Genomic DNA, 16,613 nt, shown 5'->3' with positions numbered 1-16,613 from the left:
AATTGTTCAAACTATATGTACAACTTTCACCGGTTATACTGCAAAGCGGCCCTGCTAAGTCTCAGATATTCACCAGCTACAAAGCAATATAGCTTCAGAAAACTTGTCTTATATTCGTTAGATATGCAATTATATGTACGATTGTACTTTGAGTCCTTGCTTTTCCCACTCTGGCCTGTCACTATAGATTTCGCAAAGGCCAACTTTGTGATGAAAAGTAGGGCCGGCCTCTAGCTTGCTTGCCTCCCAGTCCATCTATGAAGTCTCATTTAAATAATGAAGATTTTCTTTAGTGAGTTTGACGTGACAAAAAATGATGTCAAGTATCAAAACTCAATGTGATCGTAAAATTCACTTTGTGTTTGCTCTGTGTGGTGGGCTGCTCAGGTACGATTTATACAGCAAACTGATCTGTTTGACCATCAAAAATATGATTGAAGAGTGGGATGGAGCTTGTCTTCTCTCTACTGTCCATTCTGCCAGGGTGACGGCAGCTGCTTTTGTAGAAAAGTGTATCTTGAGTTGTACGACTTATGAGACAGATGGTGTATGGATATAATTTGCTTAGAGGTCTGCAAGCACAGTCTTTTCTATTTCTGGATGGCTTTAAGTCCACCTACACATGATTACAATAATGTTTCAGAAATTTACTTAGAAAAAATGTTTGCAATCTGAAAGCCCTCAACAAGATAGTTTAAATTAGATTTGATAGATAGATAGATATAGATAGATAGATAGATAGATAGATAGATAGATAGATAGATAGATAGATAGATAGGTAGGTAGATAGATAGATAGATAGATAGATAGATAGATAGATAGATAGATAGAAAGAAAAATAAATAGATAGAGAGGGGAGAGAAAGAGGGAGAGAGAGGAGAGCAAGCAAAGACTTTAAGAACTACTGTAAAGAGATGCAGCAATTTTCCCACTTCAGTGATTTTATTGCCATCAAACTTGTGCAAACAGGGAAAGAGAACACAACAATCACATTTTGGTTCATGCTGAAATGCTGGTACTTAGGATTCACATCCAATGCCATGAATGAATTGTATGAATTATAATCAGTGCTTCATCAAGCCACATTCAAATATTTCACATCAAAGACTGTCTCACAAGATAGATACAATAAACACAGTAATTTCAGGGGTCTCAATCGGGAAAAACAGGATCGGACTAAGATGCAATTGACTTTACCAAAGCAGAGCCTTGATAGTCTCTGTAAAAAGGCTGTGGCAAAGTCATGTTTGTCTCGTTTGTTAGTTGTAATGATGCAGCCACTGTTATGTAAGTCCCCAACATGAAGATACACATCTTGATTGAGATTTTCAACTATCATTATCATATAAAGGACTCTGTGCTAAATGTCTGATCTGTCCCCTTAAAAAAATAAAAGAAGATCCCCCAAATCTTGAAAATCTATTCAATATTAACTCATTTGTCATCTATCATAATACCCATGTACACAAAATAATGCTGGTTTAAAGCATGTGCTACATGATGTAGAAATGGAAGCAATGGCTTCTACACAGTATTTTTCCTGATTTGTCCTACAAATGCATACTACATACAATGAACCCTGTGTCTAAAACACTCTATGGTTACTCTGAAACTTTCTTGTCAACAACAAATATTCTGCTGTCTCTGTCTTGGAAGATTTAAACAACATGCTTAATATGCATGTTGGACTCCCGTTACCGAAGCTCAAGAATGATAGAGCATGTCCATGAATAGCTATAGATGCACACGTGTATCATTAATACATTTTTACACCATTTCTTTTTTATATATATACAGTTTATTGTACACATAATAATATGCTATGGAAAGCGTCCATTCAGCACTTCCAAACTACACCAGCCGTTACATAATTACCATTTGATGTTGCAATCATTTAACATTCTGTAGAATCACATTTGCCACTCCACATAACAACACGTGTTGGTAAATAAGTGCTTACACATCACACATTATCACAGAAGTTAGTCTGCAATTTTATCACATTTTTAACATAATCTCCTGGTAAATGACACAGGAAATATTTTGGCACAAAAATACTGTAAACTTCTGAGGGTATCAATTTTGCACCATTTTATGGACACAGAAATATGAAGACAATATCCACCCTGTAAAGTATTCCAAGTTTACAGTAACTGGTTTTTCTCCTGTTGTGTAATAATCATCAGCTTTCAAAATTCTTATTTCAGTTTCAAAATCTAAAATACTCTTGGCATCATAATTGCTCCGCAGTATATTGATATACATTACATTCACCAGCATTGATAAATCCTTGTATTTTACACTTTATATCTCTATAAGTTCTGAGTCTAAAATTTGTGTTTAATGATCTTTTCAGATCAGACAGGAAATACCTGGTGTTATACAATACAATGTACATTCACATTACATCACAACGAGAAAAAAAAAATGGAACTAAAATAAACATCTGCTCCTAAACCTACATTGTATTTCTATTTCATACAAGAATAAAGGTGTTACAGGGAAAAAAAATGTCAAGCTTGGTTACAGGAAATTGGTTCATGTGCATCTTGATATATTGTACGTTTTGGGCAATATAATTTAGCATTCATGCTTGAAGGTAATTTGCTCTTTTCTGAATATTGATAACTTCAAGACACTGCCCAAGTGGACATCCCATGGCTAATAAATGATAATCTTTGCAGAATTTAGTTGCCCATTATGAAACCCAGCTGCATGTCCATCAAAGGACACTTCTGTTTGGTGCAAACTTTTCACTCCAGAGAAGGGTGACTACAAAGTGTAAAATTATGTCTGACCTTATTCCCTCATTTTCTATTGATTCCAAGGGTACCATCATGCATGAAGACATATGTGTGATATAACCTTTTCAAGTTTCACAATATAACTGCAAACATTATCTGCTTTTCATACATACCGATTAGAAGGGCAAGATTAGAAAGTGATACCTTTAACATACCAATGCCACCATCGTTGAAAGAGCAATCTTGATTAAATGGCCCTGATAGGGTAAAACTTCATCACATTCTTCATCACAGAAAAGCAGTTTCTTTTTTATTATCTACATGATAAGTAAATATATCAACATGAGAAGTAAAGTATTTGACAATTCAGACGCTAACATGTACATTCAATTTCAATTTCTCATTCACATAAAAATTTAAAGAAGTTTGAAGAGCTAAAAATCCTGCATGCAAAAGGTTACGCTCTTTGATTTGCAGTAAATTTGAGAACATACTAAAGCAATAGTCAACAACCTGATTTAAAATACCAACAAGTTTTAACAAGATGCACCATGTAATCTAAATGAAGCGAGTCATAAATGTGGCTATTTTCTACTCCAATATAATTGTTCACTTTGGTTTGTTGAATTTTGGAAGCTGATTCGGCTCTGTCAAAAGAAAATGCTTGGCAAAATGAGGCTTCCAGCGAGCTATTCCTGACTTTGGTATGAAATGAGGAGGTAATGATGTGAAGCATTTTTTAATTTGAATACTGACATTACAGGAACCATAGTATTACTCCTTTATTTTCAACACAGCAGAATATTTTGTATACCGCCATCACATCTTCTCTTCAAGCATTTGACAAATATCTACTAGCAGCCTGTGTGTCCACACGACCATCTTGAAATTCCCCCGTGACCCCACGAAAAGTGTGGATTCAAAAGCTTTACAAAGCCCATCTATAGAGTATGACTGCAGCATGTCTGTGAAGCTCATCAAAATGTAAAGAGCATGTCTGCACAGATCACAAGATCCACACATGTACGTTACATACATGTAAGACAAACGCCAAAATAACTTGGCGTATAATGGGTACTTATCATAGCATGATTATATAGTTATCATAATGCCCATATGAACCCTGATTCTTGCTTCTTATAAAGCAGTCAAACTTTGGTTTTAACTATATCTCCGATGGTTTATTTTCATTCATCAATCTTTTTTTTTCTGATAACATAAACTTCCATCAAACAATAATAGCTACATTTTGAACACTACCATTACACTAATAAACAAGTCACCATTTTTTCAAATAAATGAATATAGATGTCAATCAGTCACGCCACCATCTTTTCCATCAAATAGTTCAATCTATATGTAAATACCTTCAGAAATGATAATGAATAACCAGCAGGTAAACCACAGCAATGAGGGCCTTTACCTCATCAAACAACAGTAACCCAACCACAGCTGCACCCAATCTAATACTATGTGTCCCATCAATTACTATGCTCACAGAAGAAATCTTACGACATACATACTTAATGAATGATATCTCAAGTAAAATGTGCACCTAATATAGACAGTGCGGATTCGGGGGACGTTTTATTTCTAGTTCCTCACTGGCATCTCTTGATTGTCGAGAGGGACCTGCATGTCACAGAGGTAATATTTTCCCATTCAATGGCGATTTGGTAATTGAGGAATCTCGAAGTCATACTTCCTCCCAACATTGCTGGAGAAGGCGTCGTATGCACAACCCGAGCTCCTCTACAGCTTGGGGTCTTCTGCTATTGTCGTTACGGCTTCGTGGATTGCCTTGGCGACGTAGTCGCAGTTCTTCGTCGTGATGGCGCACATGTTGATGCGCCCCGTTCGCATTCCATAGATATGGTACTTCTCCTTCAAGAAATCCATTTGTTTGGCTGTGATCAGATAGAGAGTGAAAACATTATGTAAGCAAACCCTTATCATTGGCAAAACACAGGGAAGGGTTACATTTTTTCATGTAAAAGCACAAACATTGCATCTACCTGCAGTGCTACAAATATTTGAGGAAGTCCTTGGTATAGCACCTTCTTCCCACAATATGACATAACTCAGTGATACACTGACAAAATTACACAGTATGGATAGTGACTAGTAACCACAACAAAAATTTGAATGAAGTGCAGATTGCAAAAGTTATTGAGGCTAATTCTGAAACTAACATGGGTGCAATGCTCCCATATTACACCCATACAAACCTCTTTTCTGGCATATTGACCAGTGAGTCATCATTTATGCACTTGGGACTCAATTTCTGTTTGGAACTTTCCTTCAGGCACACACACACATGTACAAGTCAAGCACATATCGTCCATATGCCCAATTCTATATTGACAGTAGTAAGAGATACAAATTGCTTTGTCAGTGTGATCACCTCAAAATGCTACTTTCATCATGTACAAATAAGCTGTTGATAATAATTACAGTCTGGAATGGCAGTGGTAACTCTGTTTATCACGTCTACCGGTTGTTTGTGTAATCAACCTCTCTGGAAAATGTCTACCTGTCTGTGTAATCAACCTCTCTTGAAAATACTTTCACATTTTCAGAACCTTCCATGGCCTATTGACCCGAGTGAACATAGGTACGATAACCTGCATGCTACTTAGAATAGAGCTATTTAAGGACATAATGTGTTTGGCATAAAGCAAGTGACTGTGGTGGTGAGGATTACTTACGGCCTAAGCCGGTGTAGCTGAACATTCCAATCTGGTTGATGATGTGGGTCCAGGTGCCAGGCGTTCCAAGCTCCTTCAGTTTGGAGTACAACAGGTCTCGCATGGCCACGATGCGATTTGACATTGTCTTAATGTGACCCTCCCTGTGATCCAAAACAAAATGAAAGGGGGAGGGGGATGGGTTAGGAATACTGAAGAAGGGTGTTTTGAATGACATCACACATCTGGAGCTAGAGCATTTCAGCTGCAGTTGAATAACATAAACCTGCCATCACAAGTCTTTACCCTGTTTACTGGTCAAATGTCCTACAGCTGACTTCAAAAATCATTACTGCTTTCCATCCAAAATAGGCCCTTCATTGCATGTCACCAAAGTTGATAAATTCTGATAAACTTGAGAATTGACCCTTTGTCTGTTTGCATGAAGAAAATGTCTCCCATTTATTTCCATCCTTCTTTGCAGATTACATTTCAATATGACTTTCCCAGCTGCAGTTATGGATGGAAAATCACATTTACTTTAAATGAATGCAAATGTGTAATGACCTTTGCTCTTGCCCTCTAACCCCTGTCATCTGACCTACATCATTGCTTATTCTTTCAATTCCTTCCTACCAAAGACAATTACCAGTGGACATTTTGAATTGATACAATGGCAGGAAAATGGGTGATTTCCCTTAGTTAAATGACCTCTGACCTTTACAAGTGTACATTCAAACAATCATTCATGATACATTTACATTTCTTGTGATAACCTTTGACCTTATCTTGAGCGATTTTTATCCAAATCTAGTCGATTTAGCTACACCTCAAGTAGCACATTAGTCTCTAGCATCTAAACAAAAATATATATATGCCTGAGAATTTTTCAAAAAATTGCAGTTACAAGATCTTGGGCAGGTGGATGGATGGATTGATGATCAGCCACAAGCCATAATACTTTGGACTCCCTTTGGGATACATGCATAAAGAAAGACAGCCATGCATGCAAATTCCTGTGACTCTGTTCACCCAAAACTAAAGCTATATGTGTAACATAGTAGGAAAATACATACAAAGTACAGTCAAAGCTGTCCATACTAGCCACTAACTGTAAATTTCAATGCAACTCCAAAGAAACTGACAAATCTAATAAATACAGTTACTGTATGCGCCATATATTTCGCGAGTCTAAATTTTCGTGAATCAGGAATTCTTAACGATTTTGCGAGTGGTTAAATTCGTGATCGTGGAGTCCTGCACTGAACGGAGAAATGTACGTGCATGCATCACATCCACATCGGGATCAGAGTCAATATTTTTGAGTTTGTCTTTAATTTCGCAAAGAGCACCTGACTCGCAAAATTCGCGAAAATACAAACCTTGCGAAATATTCGGCGTATACGCCTACAGTATATCAACATCGGGAGAAGGGTACTGTAGGCCTAATTTATAGAATGGGTAGCGAGAATCCTGCGATCTGATTGGTCGAGAGCTATGTGTTCATTTTTACTGGCCGCACGCTGAGTCACAGTGGTAAACATGTTATCGCGCACTTAGCAAGAGTATGCGTACTTGTAACAAAGGTTCGCGCACTAAAGCAAGCGTTCGCGCACTAAAGCAAGCGTTCGCGCACTCAGCTTGGCCATGCATCCAGTAAAAACGGTAAGCACGGGTATGCACGCCCGTTTACGGCAAGCCAAAAAGAAATGCATCCAGTAATTTTGTCATCGGGTAACAGGATAGAAAAATGGGTTTTTGACAAGAAAATTACCCATTCTATAAATCAAATGACGCACATGTCTTTTCGTGCGTCAGTCGGAATATAGTGTGCATGCGGTAACTATGGAATTTAGCCTAAACCCAATCGGCTTCGCCTCGTGGGTTAAGCATTCCATAGTTACCTTATGCACACAATTCCGACTGACGCACTCAGACCTGTGCGTCATTTGTATACTGTTACGTATGGGAAATTCATATCACAGATGCTAGAAAACAGAACAAATGTCAGTCATGATTTTCCTCCACATACCATTCTTGGTAGCGGGAGGGGTTACTGAGAACCATGGCGACGATCCGGGCTCCGTGATTGGGCGGGTTGGACCACAAGCAACGGGCAAGTTTCTCTAGCTGCGATTTGATTCGTGGTTTGGTGTCCGGGTCATTGACAACGACGGCCAAGTTTCCGACACGCTCGTCTGTCACAGGCAAATCACAAATATGCATGAATTCAACAAGAACTCTATCAAATCAGTTTTAAGCAGCAATGTCGGCTCTCGAAAAAGAGCAAGATGAAGTCAACTGATATGGAAGAACATTTTACTCCTTGATCTTTTTTATTCAATAATTTTCCACAGAAGCAACTTCATGCCACGCACCCTAATGGGCATTTGATAATCTAGACATATCCGTGCACAACCAATCTAATTTCAGTATGTACATGTAGGTTCCTTTTTTCCCTAGATAAAACAAACTAAAAATCGTATTCTCACAAAACACAGTTGGTGTCAACTCTGTCTGTGATGCTGGAATTAAGCAACATCATATCAGGCTATTACTGAATTGAATGTTGAAGACGATACTATTCAAAATAAAAATGAAGGAATAACGAACCAGAAAATATATTCACACAAACACATACATCCACCTCCAGATCAATGCTCCAAGACACTCACTGTAGAGACCAAAGTTCTTGGAGTAGGACTGGGCACCAAAGAACTCGAAACCCTGATCCACAAAGTATTGTATCGGCCACCTGTCTGTGTCCACATTGCCAGTAGCAAAGCCGATGTAGGCGCAGTCAAAGAAGGGGAATGCTCCCGATTCCTGCATACCGGTGTAATCAAGGAAAAAATGGTATGATTTTTCTACCGTAAGTATTTACTTGGACTCTCCATTAAAAAGAAAAAAAAAGTTAGTATCCGCTGGGTATATTAGTGCAAATAATGGAAAACTGAAAAATTTCTGGGTAAACATTTATTTATCTATTTCACATTCTCTGTTGCAGTCAGGTTAAATATGCTTGCATGATCACATTTTCAAGCTTCAAGAGATTACTCTCAGGATTAATCTTTGATATTCATTAATTTGATGTCAGGCATTTCCATAATGGTATGAATATAGGGACTTTGAACTTACAACATACTTCCATGCATTACATCAAACTCTTTGAGTGAAACACAATGTCTCCTATGAAGAGTGACAGACCATCTGAGATATGACGAGAGGTCACAAACCTTGATGGCTGCAGCGATTCTCTTCCAGTCTTCCCGAGATGCGTCTACTCCAGTCGGGTTGTGGGCGCAGGCGTGAAGAATGATGACTGAGTCGTTTGAGGCACCCTATACGACAAAACATGGAAGACTGCATATTCAGTGAGTTCAAAGGAGGGAGGTAACATTTCCAAAAGTGATGTTTGAAATAGGACAAGATTCTAGACTGTATTTATCACCTCGTTATTTCAGTTAAAAATACCCCAGCCAGGGAAATTCCGGGATTAGACAATTTTCTTGATATTGTAATGAAAGATGAATCACATCCGCTTCATGATGAGGTGACTGTAAACAGATCAGGTAGAATTAGACTTCCAAAAGTAAAGACGGAGAGGTTCAGAGGGTCATTTCTGATTGCAGCATGTAAAGCTTTCAATAGCAGATTTAATAGATGAGGTTATGTTTTTTGTTATTTATAGTACATGTCATATGTTTAAAATATGTGAACTGTTTTAATGATTCATGATTCATGAGTCGTATTTTAAGACAAGTGCCAGATGATTCGGCCCAAGCAGGGCTCTGACCTATCTACATGTACTGCATGTGTTGAGCTTAACTACCCCTTGTGCAATGTATTTGTGGTGTGAAAGTCCAGTATGTGTGCACTTGATGACAATTGTATTCGTTAGTTATGTTGAATTGTTACATATTTTTGACTCATTGCAAAATAATTGTATACAAATTTGTAAACAGCAGCAGTGTAATTGTGGATGAGTCAATAGTAGACCTGGGAAGTTTTGAGCTGCATGTCTTGCCAACCCTATGACCTATGACTGAATTGAATGTTTTAGATCTTGTGATGAAATATTTTTAATTCATTATATATTGTATTTGTTACTGGAACATACGCAGAAAAGGAAAGAAGAAAAAAGAATTAAGAGAACTTTTAAACAAAATACAAATATGATAACATTATTGAGCATTTGTAATACGTCACACTGCCTGCTATATTTTAGTATGTTGTATGAATGTCTCTGTCTTTTTATAGCCTTTGTCACGCAGCAAATTCTCTTTGAGATAATTTACTGTCTCCTATCCTTGCCCAGGCTTTTTGTGTGCTGGAGCGCTCTTTCACGTTGATTAGGTGATAGTTTTGGTGTATGTGTGTGTGTATGTATAAGTTTATATGGGTGTAACTCGCTGGTGTGGATATGTGTGTGTGCGTGTGTGTGTGTGTATGTGTGTGTGTGTGCGTGTGTGTGTGTGAGTGTGTGTGTGTGTGGGTGTGTGTGTGTGGGTGTGTGTGTGGGTGTGTATGTGGAAGTGTACTCTGTGAGAGTTGGGGGGGGGGGGGGGTAGTGGTGGTGTGTAGAACATGTGTTAAAGTCTCAACTGAAGGAGTGCTCCGGCATATGGAAGTGCCTGGATGGGGCGAATGGGGCGAAGGAAAAAAAAAATATGCATATTTTATGTACCCTTATTTTTCTCCTGCTATATTTCAATTTTTTTTTTTTTTTGTATTAAATGTATGTATTTTATGTATGTATGGTATAAAACTCATGTTAAGTTATTTCATGATTTATATTCTTCATTTATGCACCTCTATCTTTATGTACGTCCGAAAACAAATTTTATGTATATTTTATACATGACAATAAATTATCTTGAATCTTGAATCTTGAAATCTTGAATCTTCAGTCACTTATAACTTTCCAACAACCAGACACCAAGAAAGCACATAATTCACTGACCTAGTCTCATTTTACAAAGCTTTGAGTGGAAGCTAATAAAAAACTTCTTTAAGTCATAATCTTTAGTAAAGTACAGCATCATAGATTGACATATTCATACAATATGCACCAGGTACAGATTGCACTAGAAGGGGAAAAGTTGATTAAAAAAAAAAAAAAATCCCAAGAATCAGCGGTCTTCTTGCTTGTGTTTTCGTTTCAAATCACAATACATGTATATTACAAAACAAAATTTTGATTTCACCAGAACTTCACTTCCCCAACATCTGATAGTTTTGGCAATGATTTCCACCAAATAATGTGAAACAATCACATATGGTGTCAGCAAGACTACTTGCTTTAATCTTTCTGATGTACTGTAATAGGAGTACTGGAAAGAATGTCAGAGAGGGCCTGAAAACCATCTGTGCAAGGCTATTCTACACACATAAAGGCGTACAAAGTATTCAATCACAGCCAAAATACACATTTGGGGCTGAAACATGGCATTCCTGATGGTAAGGATGGATTGTTTTTTTTTTTTTCAGAATCAATATTTCTGACTCAGTTCAGAATAACGAATGTCCCATATACTTGACTGAAGATGTGCTTATTACTACAGTATAAATCTATGTGGGATAACACCCTGATCAACATATTTTTATCTTTGCATTGGTATCATGTTGGACCAAAATACATAAAAATTGCCACCCCATAAAATATATCAAGTTCATGCTGGCATAAAATGCTACAAAAGAATTAGTACTGCTTACCTTAAGATCTTCAAGCATGCCCTCTATATCTAAGCCCCGGGTGGACTCATGGTAGTACCTGTACTTTCGCACCTCAAAGTCGGTATTATTCGCAATACCAATGTGATTGGCTGGAAGTGGGGAGGAATCGGGACATCATTCATGACTGTCTCTGGCCAAGAGGGTCTTGCTGATTAGCATAAATTTTATTTTTGTTTGTTTTTTATCATTAAAAAAAAAACATCCCCACCTTAGTTAGCTTTAAAGACAGTAGTGATAGTCAATATATTGCAATTCAGCATATGACAGTTTGCCATAGTGTGTTACCACAATGTCATTGAATGAATACACAAATTCTTTTCTTCTTTGGTATGCTAACAAACAAACAAACAAACAAACATACATACATTACATCTCTTAACATCACCTTTTTCTTATGTTTATAATTCTAAAGCCAGTAATGTGCCATTTCATATTCAGGTGTAGCCAAGAAACCACCCATCCAGTGCCAGCTTTATTTGAAGACGATAAGATAAGTATTGGCAAACTTGTCTTCAGCCAAGGACCTAACAGGCAAGTGAATAAGACTGGGACAGTTGAGTGGGGGATATTCTATCTACGGAATCTGTCATGTGTAAAATACAATCTGCTATCAAAGATGAAGAGAACAGACAATAACTGGTTTCTTATCGTAGGCATTAACTCACTGAGGACAAGTCCCGAGTATACTAGGGCAGGTGTCTATGGGAAGTGCGTGTTGTAGCAAAATCAAACCATCCTTAACGGGTTAAAGCATGAACACGGTATGATGGGTTACATTTTACATTGTTTAGATTCTTTACGAGAGCATTACTATCACTTCTTTCAACGGTGTTAAAATGTCTTATATGATTCTCTAGAACCAAGAACAAACAGGTTCATGTAAATTTCTGGATGGACACTCTTTACTTACGCCATGTTGGCTCTGGTACGTAGATTACTTTGTAGTTCGCCTTCTTGGAGAGAAACTCGCACCCTAGGCGGATGGCTCCTGTTCCACTCAAAGCTTGAAATCCCAACCACTGGAAGAAAAATTACATTTTTCTTCTCATTATTTGGCAGCTTCCGAGATGATGTATCTTGAGGTTGGAGGAAGATGATGAATCATTGATTTACTTGTAAACAACAAAGAAATATCTGAGACCCAGAGAATCTTAACAACAATGAAACAAGCCTCAAACTGGAATTTATCTGTTACATGTAATACTCCACTAGTCTCACTCATCTACATGCATTGACACCTTTCCCCATTACAATCCAGCTACTCAAGGACCTTGTTTGTTATAGTCTTTTCGTTCCTGAACAAGTTAGCCAGAATATCTGTTTCTCTCTATTACAGTACATCATATTTTTAGTGCTCTTTTTTGCAAGTTTTGCATTTCTTCTTTTAAACTTGTATTACCCCTAAACCCCTAATACATCTAATTTGCAATTGCCTATGAGGTTCTGATATGTTACATGTAACCATCTTCAAAAGGATAATATGGATTGTTGGTATTTCCTTCAACATTCGTTCAAAGATTAACCTATTTATGAATGCCTGAAATTATCTTTTATACTATTTATGATATCAAATGCTTCAAGTTCAATATGGATGTACTAACCTGGATGAAATATAGTCAACATATAATACAAAACTATTACAGTATCAAAACAGTTTAGAAATCAGTTTCTGTTTGCTTTCCCCAAGTGATGCTTGAGAGCAAACAAAGAGAACAAAAGAAAAAGATATGACAGTTTATAGTTCAAGATGCCTTTATTCAAGACAATTGACAAAATTTGACTATCATTCTTTCTTTTTTTTTTTTTTTTTTTTTGATGAACACTTCGACCCCATCAAAAAACAGTTTGATAAGATCATAATCATCTACTCACAATGGCAATTGAGGTTTTTCACAGGAGGCAAATGAAACTTGCAGATTACCCATCCTAATCAATCCTGTTCCAGATACTTGCTTAATGATCTCCACATGATGTATTTTGGAGCTTTCTCTATGTAATGCATGGTATCAGTCCTGATGGTATGCACTACAAACCCCAACTGTAGTGTTGTTGGAGTACAGCTATAAACGCAAACATTCATTATCTACTAGATAAATCTTAGATTACTTTTTGTCCCCTTTCCATACCCACAGCCTGGTACAAATTGTAGTGGTTAGTGCATTTTGAGTGCAATGAGTCGCTATGCCGATACGATAAATATATCTTACATAAGGAAAAAATACCCACTGCTATGCAGCCTCAATCAACTGTGCTGCCTAAAGAGGTGACATTCTGACAAAGCCAAAGCTTTTCTCTTTTCTTTTTCTTTTTTTGAGTTCACAAAATGATGGAGCCCTTGACATCACACAAAAGAAAATGAAATTGACAACAACCTCATTTCTATAACCGCTATCTTTTTTAACATTTCATACAGGAAAAACACTTTAATTTAAAGCAACTTTACCCTGTTTTCCTTGATAGCAGGGCTATCATCTCCAAGGATCAGCCGCGTAGAGACAGATGTGAATTCGGCAAGTCCTGCGATGGGTAGATATTCATGGTCGAGAGTCAAATCTGCGGCCATTTCCTGCTCCACTTTGCGGACCACCGGTAGCACCCATGGCTTGCTTTCATCTGTGCGATAGGCTATGGGCATGGGAAAGAGAGCAATGATTTAATTAAAAAGGTGATCTGAAATTATTTAGAATTTCTTTAAGTTAAGTTTTCATGACTGTACTTACTGGGTTAATGCAGCTATAAATGTAAAATGTGAACTTTTGTCAATGTGTGTTATTTAGCATTCAAACATCAATCTTTTGGCTTTATTCATTCGTGCCTGGAAATGCTGATCAAAATTAAGTTTAGAATCAACCACCACTCCAAAGTCCTTACATGTAGGGGATTATGTACATTAACAGTTCAAATATTCATAGTATAATCATGCTGTTTGTCTGTTTGTGATAGGTAAAAAAAAGCAAGGCGCCATAATGCCAATAATCTGACCATAATGCCGCCCCATTCAAATTTGACTGCTGGATGGCTACATGTAGAAACCTATGCTGTCAAAATTTGGCATGGGAGGTCGAACCTTGGTGCTGATTTAAGTGATGGGGTTGGACCTTCTACAATGTATATAATACTTCACACAATGTATCTGTTTTAGTGTTTGTTTACTGACTGACTCTGCCTAGACTAGAGTCTGTAAAGATTGATCTACCTGTACCTGACATGTGAAAACTTTGTTAGATTTAAATTTACAGATTTAAGCTAGTTAGAATCTGATTGTGTAGCATTTATGTTTCAAGATTAGGTAAATATGGTGCTAGTGTACTTTCGCACCTGTTTGTCAAATAATCTCCAAACAAGCACAAACTCACTCTAAATATCCAACAGCCTCGAATATTTGCATCTGAGTGAGATTCCAGGCCAATAGAAAAGGAATTTTCACTGTTTTGACAGTTTTACACTTGTCGGATTATGTCGATCGCAGCTACTTTATTCTGCAATAACTGCGTTGCACAGGAGCAACTGAATGTAGCTCTCTCAGGACGATCATAGCAAGCTCTTCTATGGTATCCTTAAAAAGTTAATACTTTTTCCGCCTTTCTCTCAGCTTGTACCGAGTCGCGGTATGATTGAGGATTGGAGTTCTTCGTGTTGTGTGTGTGTGTGTGTGTGTGTGTGTGTGTGTGTGTGTGTGCATGTGCGTGTGCATATGTCTGTCGGTGTGCGTGTGTGTGTGTGTGTGTGTGTGTGTGTGTATGTATGTGTGTGTGAATGAAAGAAGATTGTGAAAATTATGGTTGTAAGACAAGGGTGAAAGAAAATAAAGGTTTTTGGATACGAAAAAGGGGAAAAGGAAATGAAAGAAATTATCCCCCAAAAAATGGAAAAATGAAACAAAAGGTTTACAAAATATAGAGTACACTAAAAGATATCAATGGAAGAAAAGAAAGAAGAGAAACTTGCATTATAAAGGAAAGTAAGGGAGAGATGGATATGTATGAAAAGGAAAGAGGAAAGCAAAGAGAAAATCTATAGAAACAGAAACAGAAAAGCACCACACCCAGGTAGAATAATAGAATGAGAGATGAATCAAAACTGGATAAAAGCAACAATGAATAAGAAGCAAAGAATTATACAATGTACAGGTTGAAAAGAAAATAAAGAAAAAAATTCAAGACACATAAGAAAAAGATATTGGAGAGGATAGTTCTAAAGGAAAGACCTTTGTAGTTGGAGGGAAAATAACCCATGAAGGGAACCAAGAACAATTAGGTATGTTTGTTTGTTCATTTTAGAAAGTACAGTTAAATAGGAAATTGAGAAAGTTAGACAAGAGGAAAACCACAAAGGAATGACTGATAGGAAGGAAAGGGGAATTAAGGTATAGATTCTACCTGAAAATGAAAGAAGAAAAGATAGAAAAGAAAGAGAAAGATATAAGTGGCAGCACACACTCGTGCACGCGCTCAACCGCTTTGAAGCTACAACTGCTAACACAAGACTTGGCCAACTAGGAAAAGAGAAAAATAAATATTAGCTTTTCAATGACACCATAGAAAAAGCCGCTGTGTGTGGCTACATTAAGACCAAATGATCGACCCTAGTGCGTGCGCTGACCGTATTCGTACTGTGCTTGTGTACAGCTCAGCATATCAAGCGATCAAGATTTTCCAATAATTTTCCGGCACTTGTAAATACTTAAAGTGTTAAAACTTAACTACCATTTAACTTTGGAGACTTGATCAGATGCAGGTATTTTAGGTTACTGAATAACAAAGGTGAGTTTGTGCATGTTTGGAGATCATTTGACAAACAGGTGCGAAAGGTACACTACTAGTATATTTACCGGCGCTAGGCTAGCGCCGGTAAATATAATAAACATTAATATCTACCTAACTTAGTTTAAGGTTATCTATTTTACATTTTTTGGAACAAGTGAAAATTCAAAAAGCTGCTCACTCCCCTCAGCTCACCTCGACCAATAAATTAGTAATTACCAGGACCATCTTCAGAACTTTGAAAGTTGAAGGAATGTGTTTCTGAGGTTGTTCTGATTTTATAAACTGTTATAGTCTTTATAGAAAAGTAATTTAAAGATATTTGATGACACACTCCCAATGCCCAACTCTGTGATCATGCAGGCAGCAAGGACCAAGGTCAAGACTGTCTATATTTGAATTTGAATTTGAATAGGTCAAGGACCACCAACTTGTATTAAATTGTAAATCAACCAACACTGTTGGCAGTACGTGGGGCACCACAAGTCTGCTGACCCGTGTTGCTTGCTTGCTCGCTCCAACTTACTTCCAGGTCCCAGGTTGACTTTATTCGGATGAGGATCGTTCTTGAATATCTCCATAAGCTTGAAAACGGCTACCGGTGGAGCTTGCTCGATTGAAGCAAACACTGACTGCCCAATACGTGGTTTCTTGACTTGATCGTCCATTTTCTTTGAACTTTG

At 37.4% G+C, this 16,613-nt stretch overlaps 1 protein-coding gene across 1 annotated transcript; it reads right to left on the bottom strand.

The window, feature by feature from the left end:
- Positions 1-4,424: 4,424 nt before the first annotated feature.
- On the bottom strand, positions 4,425-16,613 carry LOC139708742 (aspartate aminotransferase, cytoplasmic-like). Its single transcript, XM_071620675.1, has 9 exons — positions 16,457-16,613; positions 13,611-13,792; positions 12,078-12,186; positions 11,147-11,256; positions 8,668-8,772; positions 8,107-8,257; positions 7,464-7,629; positions 5,453-5,595; positions 4,425-4,651 (listed from the first exon to the last, which is right to left on the bottom strand). The coding sequence occupies exons 1-9, from the start codon at positions 16,596-16,598 to the stop codon at positions 4,497-4,499; spliced, it is 1,263 nt and encodes a 420-aa protein (XP_071476776.1). The 5' UTR covers positions 16,599-16,613; the 3' UTR covers positions 4,425-4,496.

Source organism: Diadema antillarum, unplaced genomic scaffold, assembly GCF_040938485.1.
Source record: "Diadema antillarum isolate AM-2024a unplaced genomic scaffold, OU_Dant_1.0 seq00001370_RagTag, whole genome shotgun sequence".
NCBI classification, from domain to species: domain Eukaryota; kingdom Metazoa; phylum Echinodermata; class Echinoidea; order Diadematoida; family Diadematidae; genus Diadema; species Diadema antillarum.
Note: the sequence above shows the minus strand (reverse complement) of the source record. Positions and strands in the feature narration are given on the sequence as shown.

Coding starts and splice junctions, on each gene's coding strand:
- LOC139708742 (XM_071620675.1), bottom strand. CDS start 16,598: ATGGACGATCAAGTCAAGAAACCACGTATTGGGCAGTCAGTGTTTGCT. Junction 12,187..13,610: donor CTGCTATCAAGGAAAACAGG/GTAAAGTTGCTT, acceptor TTTTTCTTCCAG/TGGTTGGGATTTCAAGCTTT. Junction 8,258..8,667: donor GAATCGCTGCAGCCATCAAG/GTTTGTGACCTC, acceptor ACCGGTATGCAG/GAATCGGGAGCATTCCCCTT.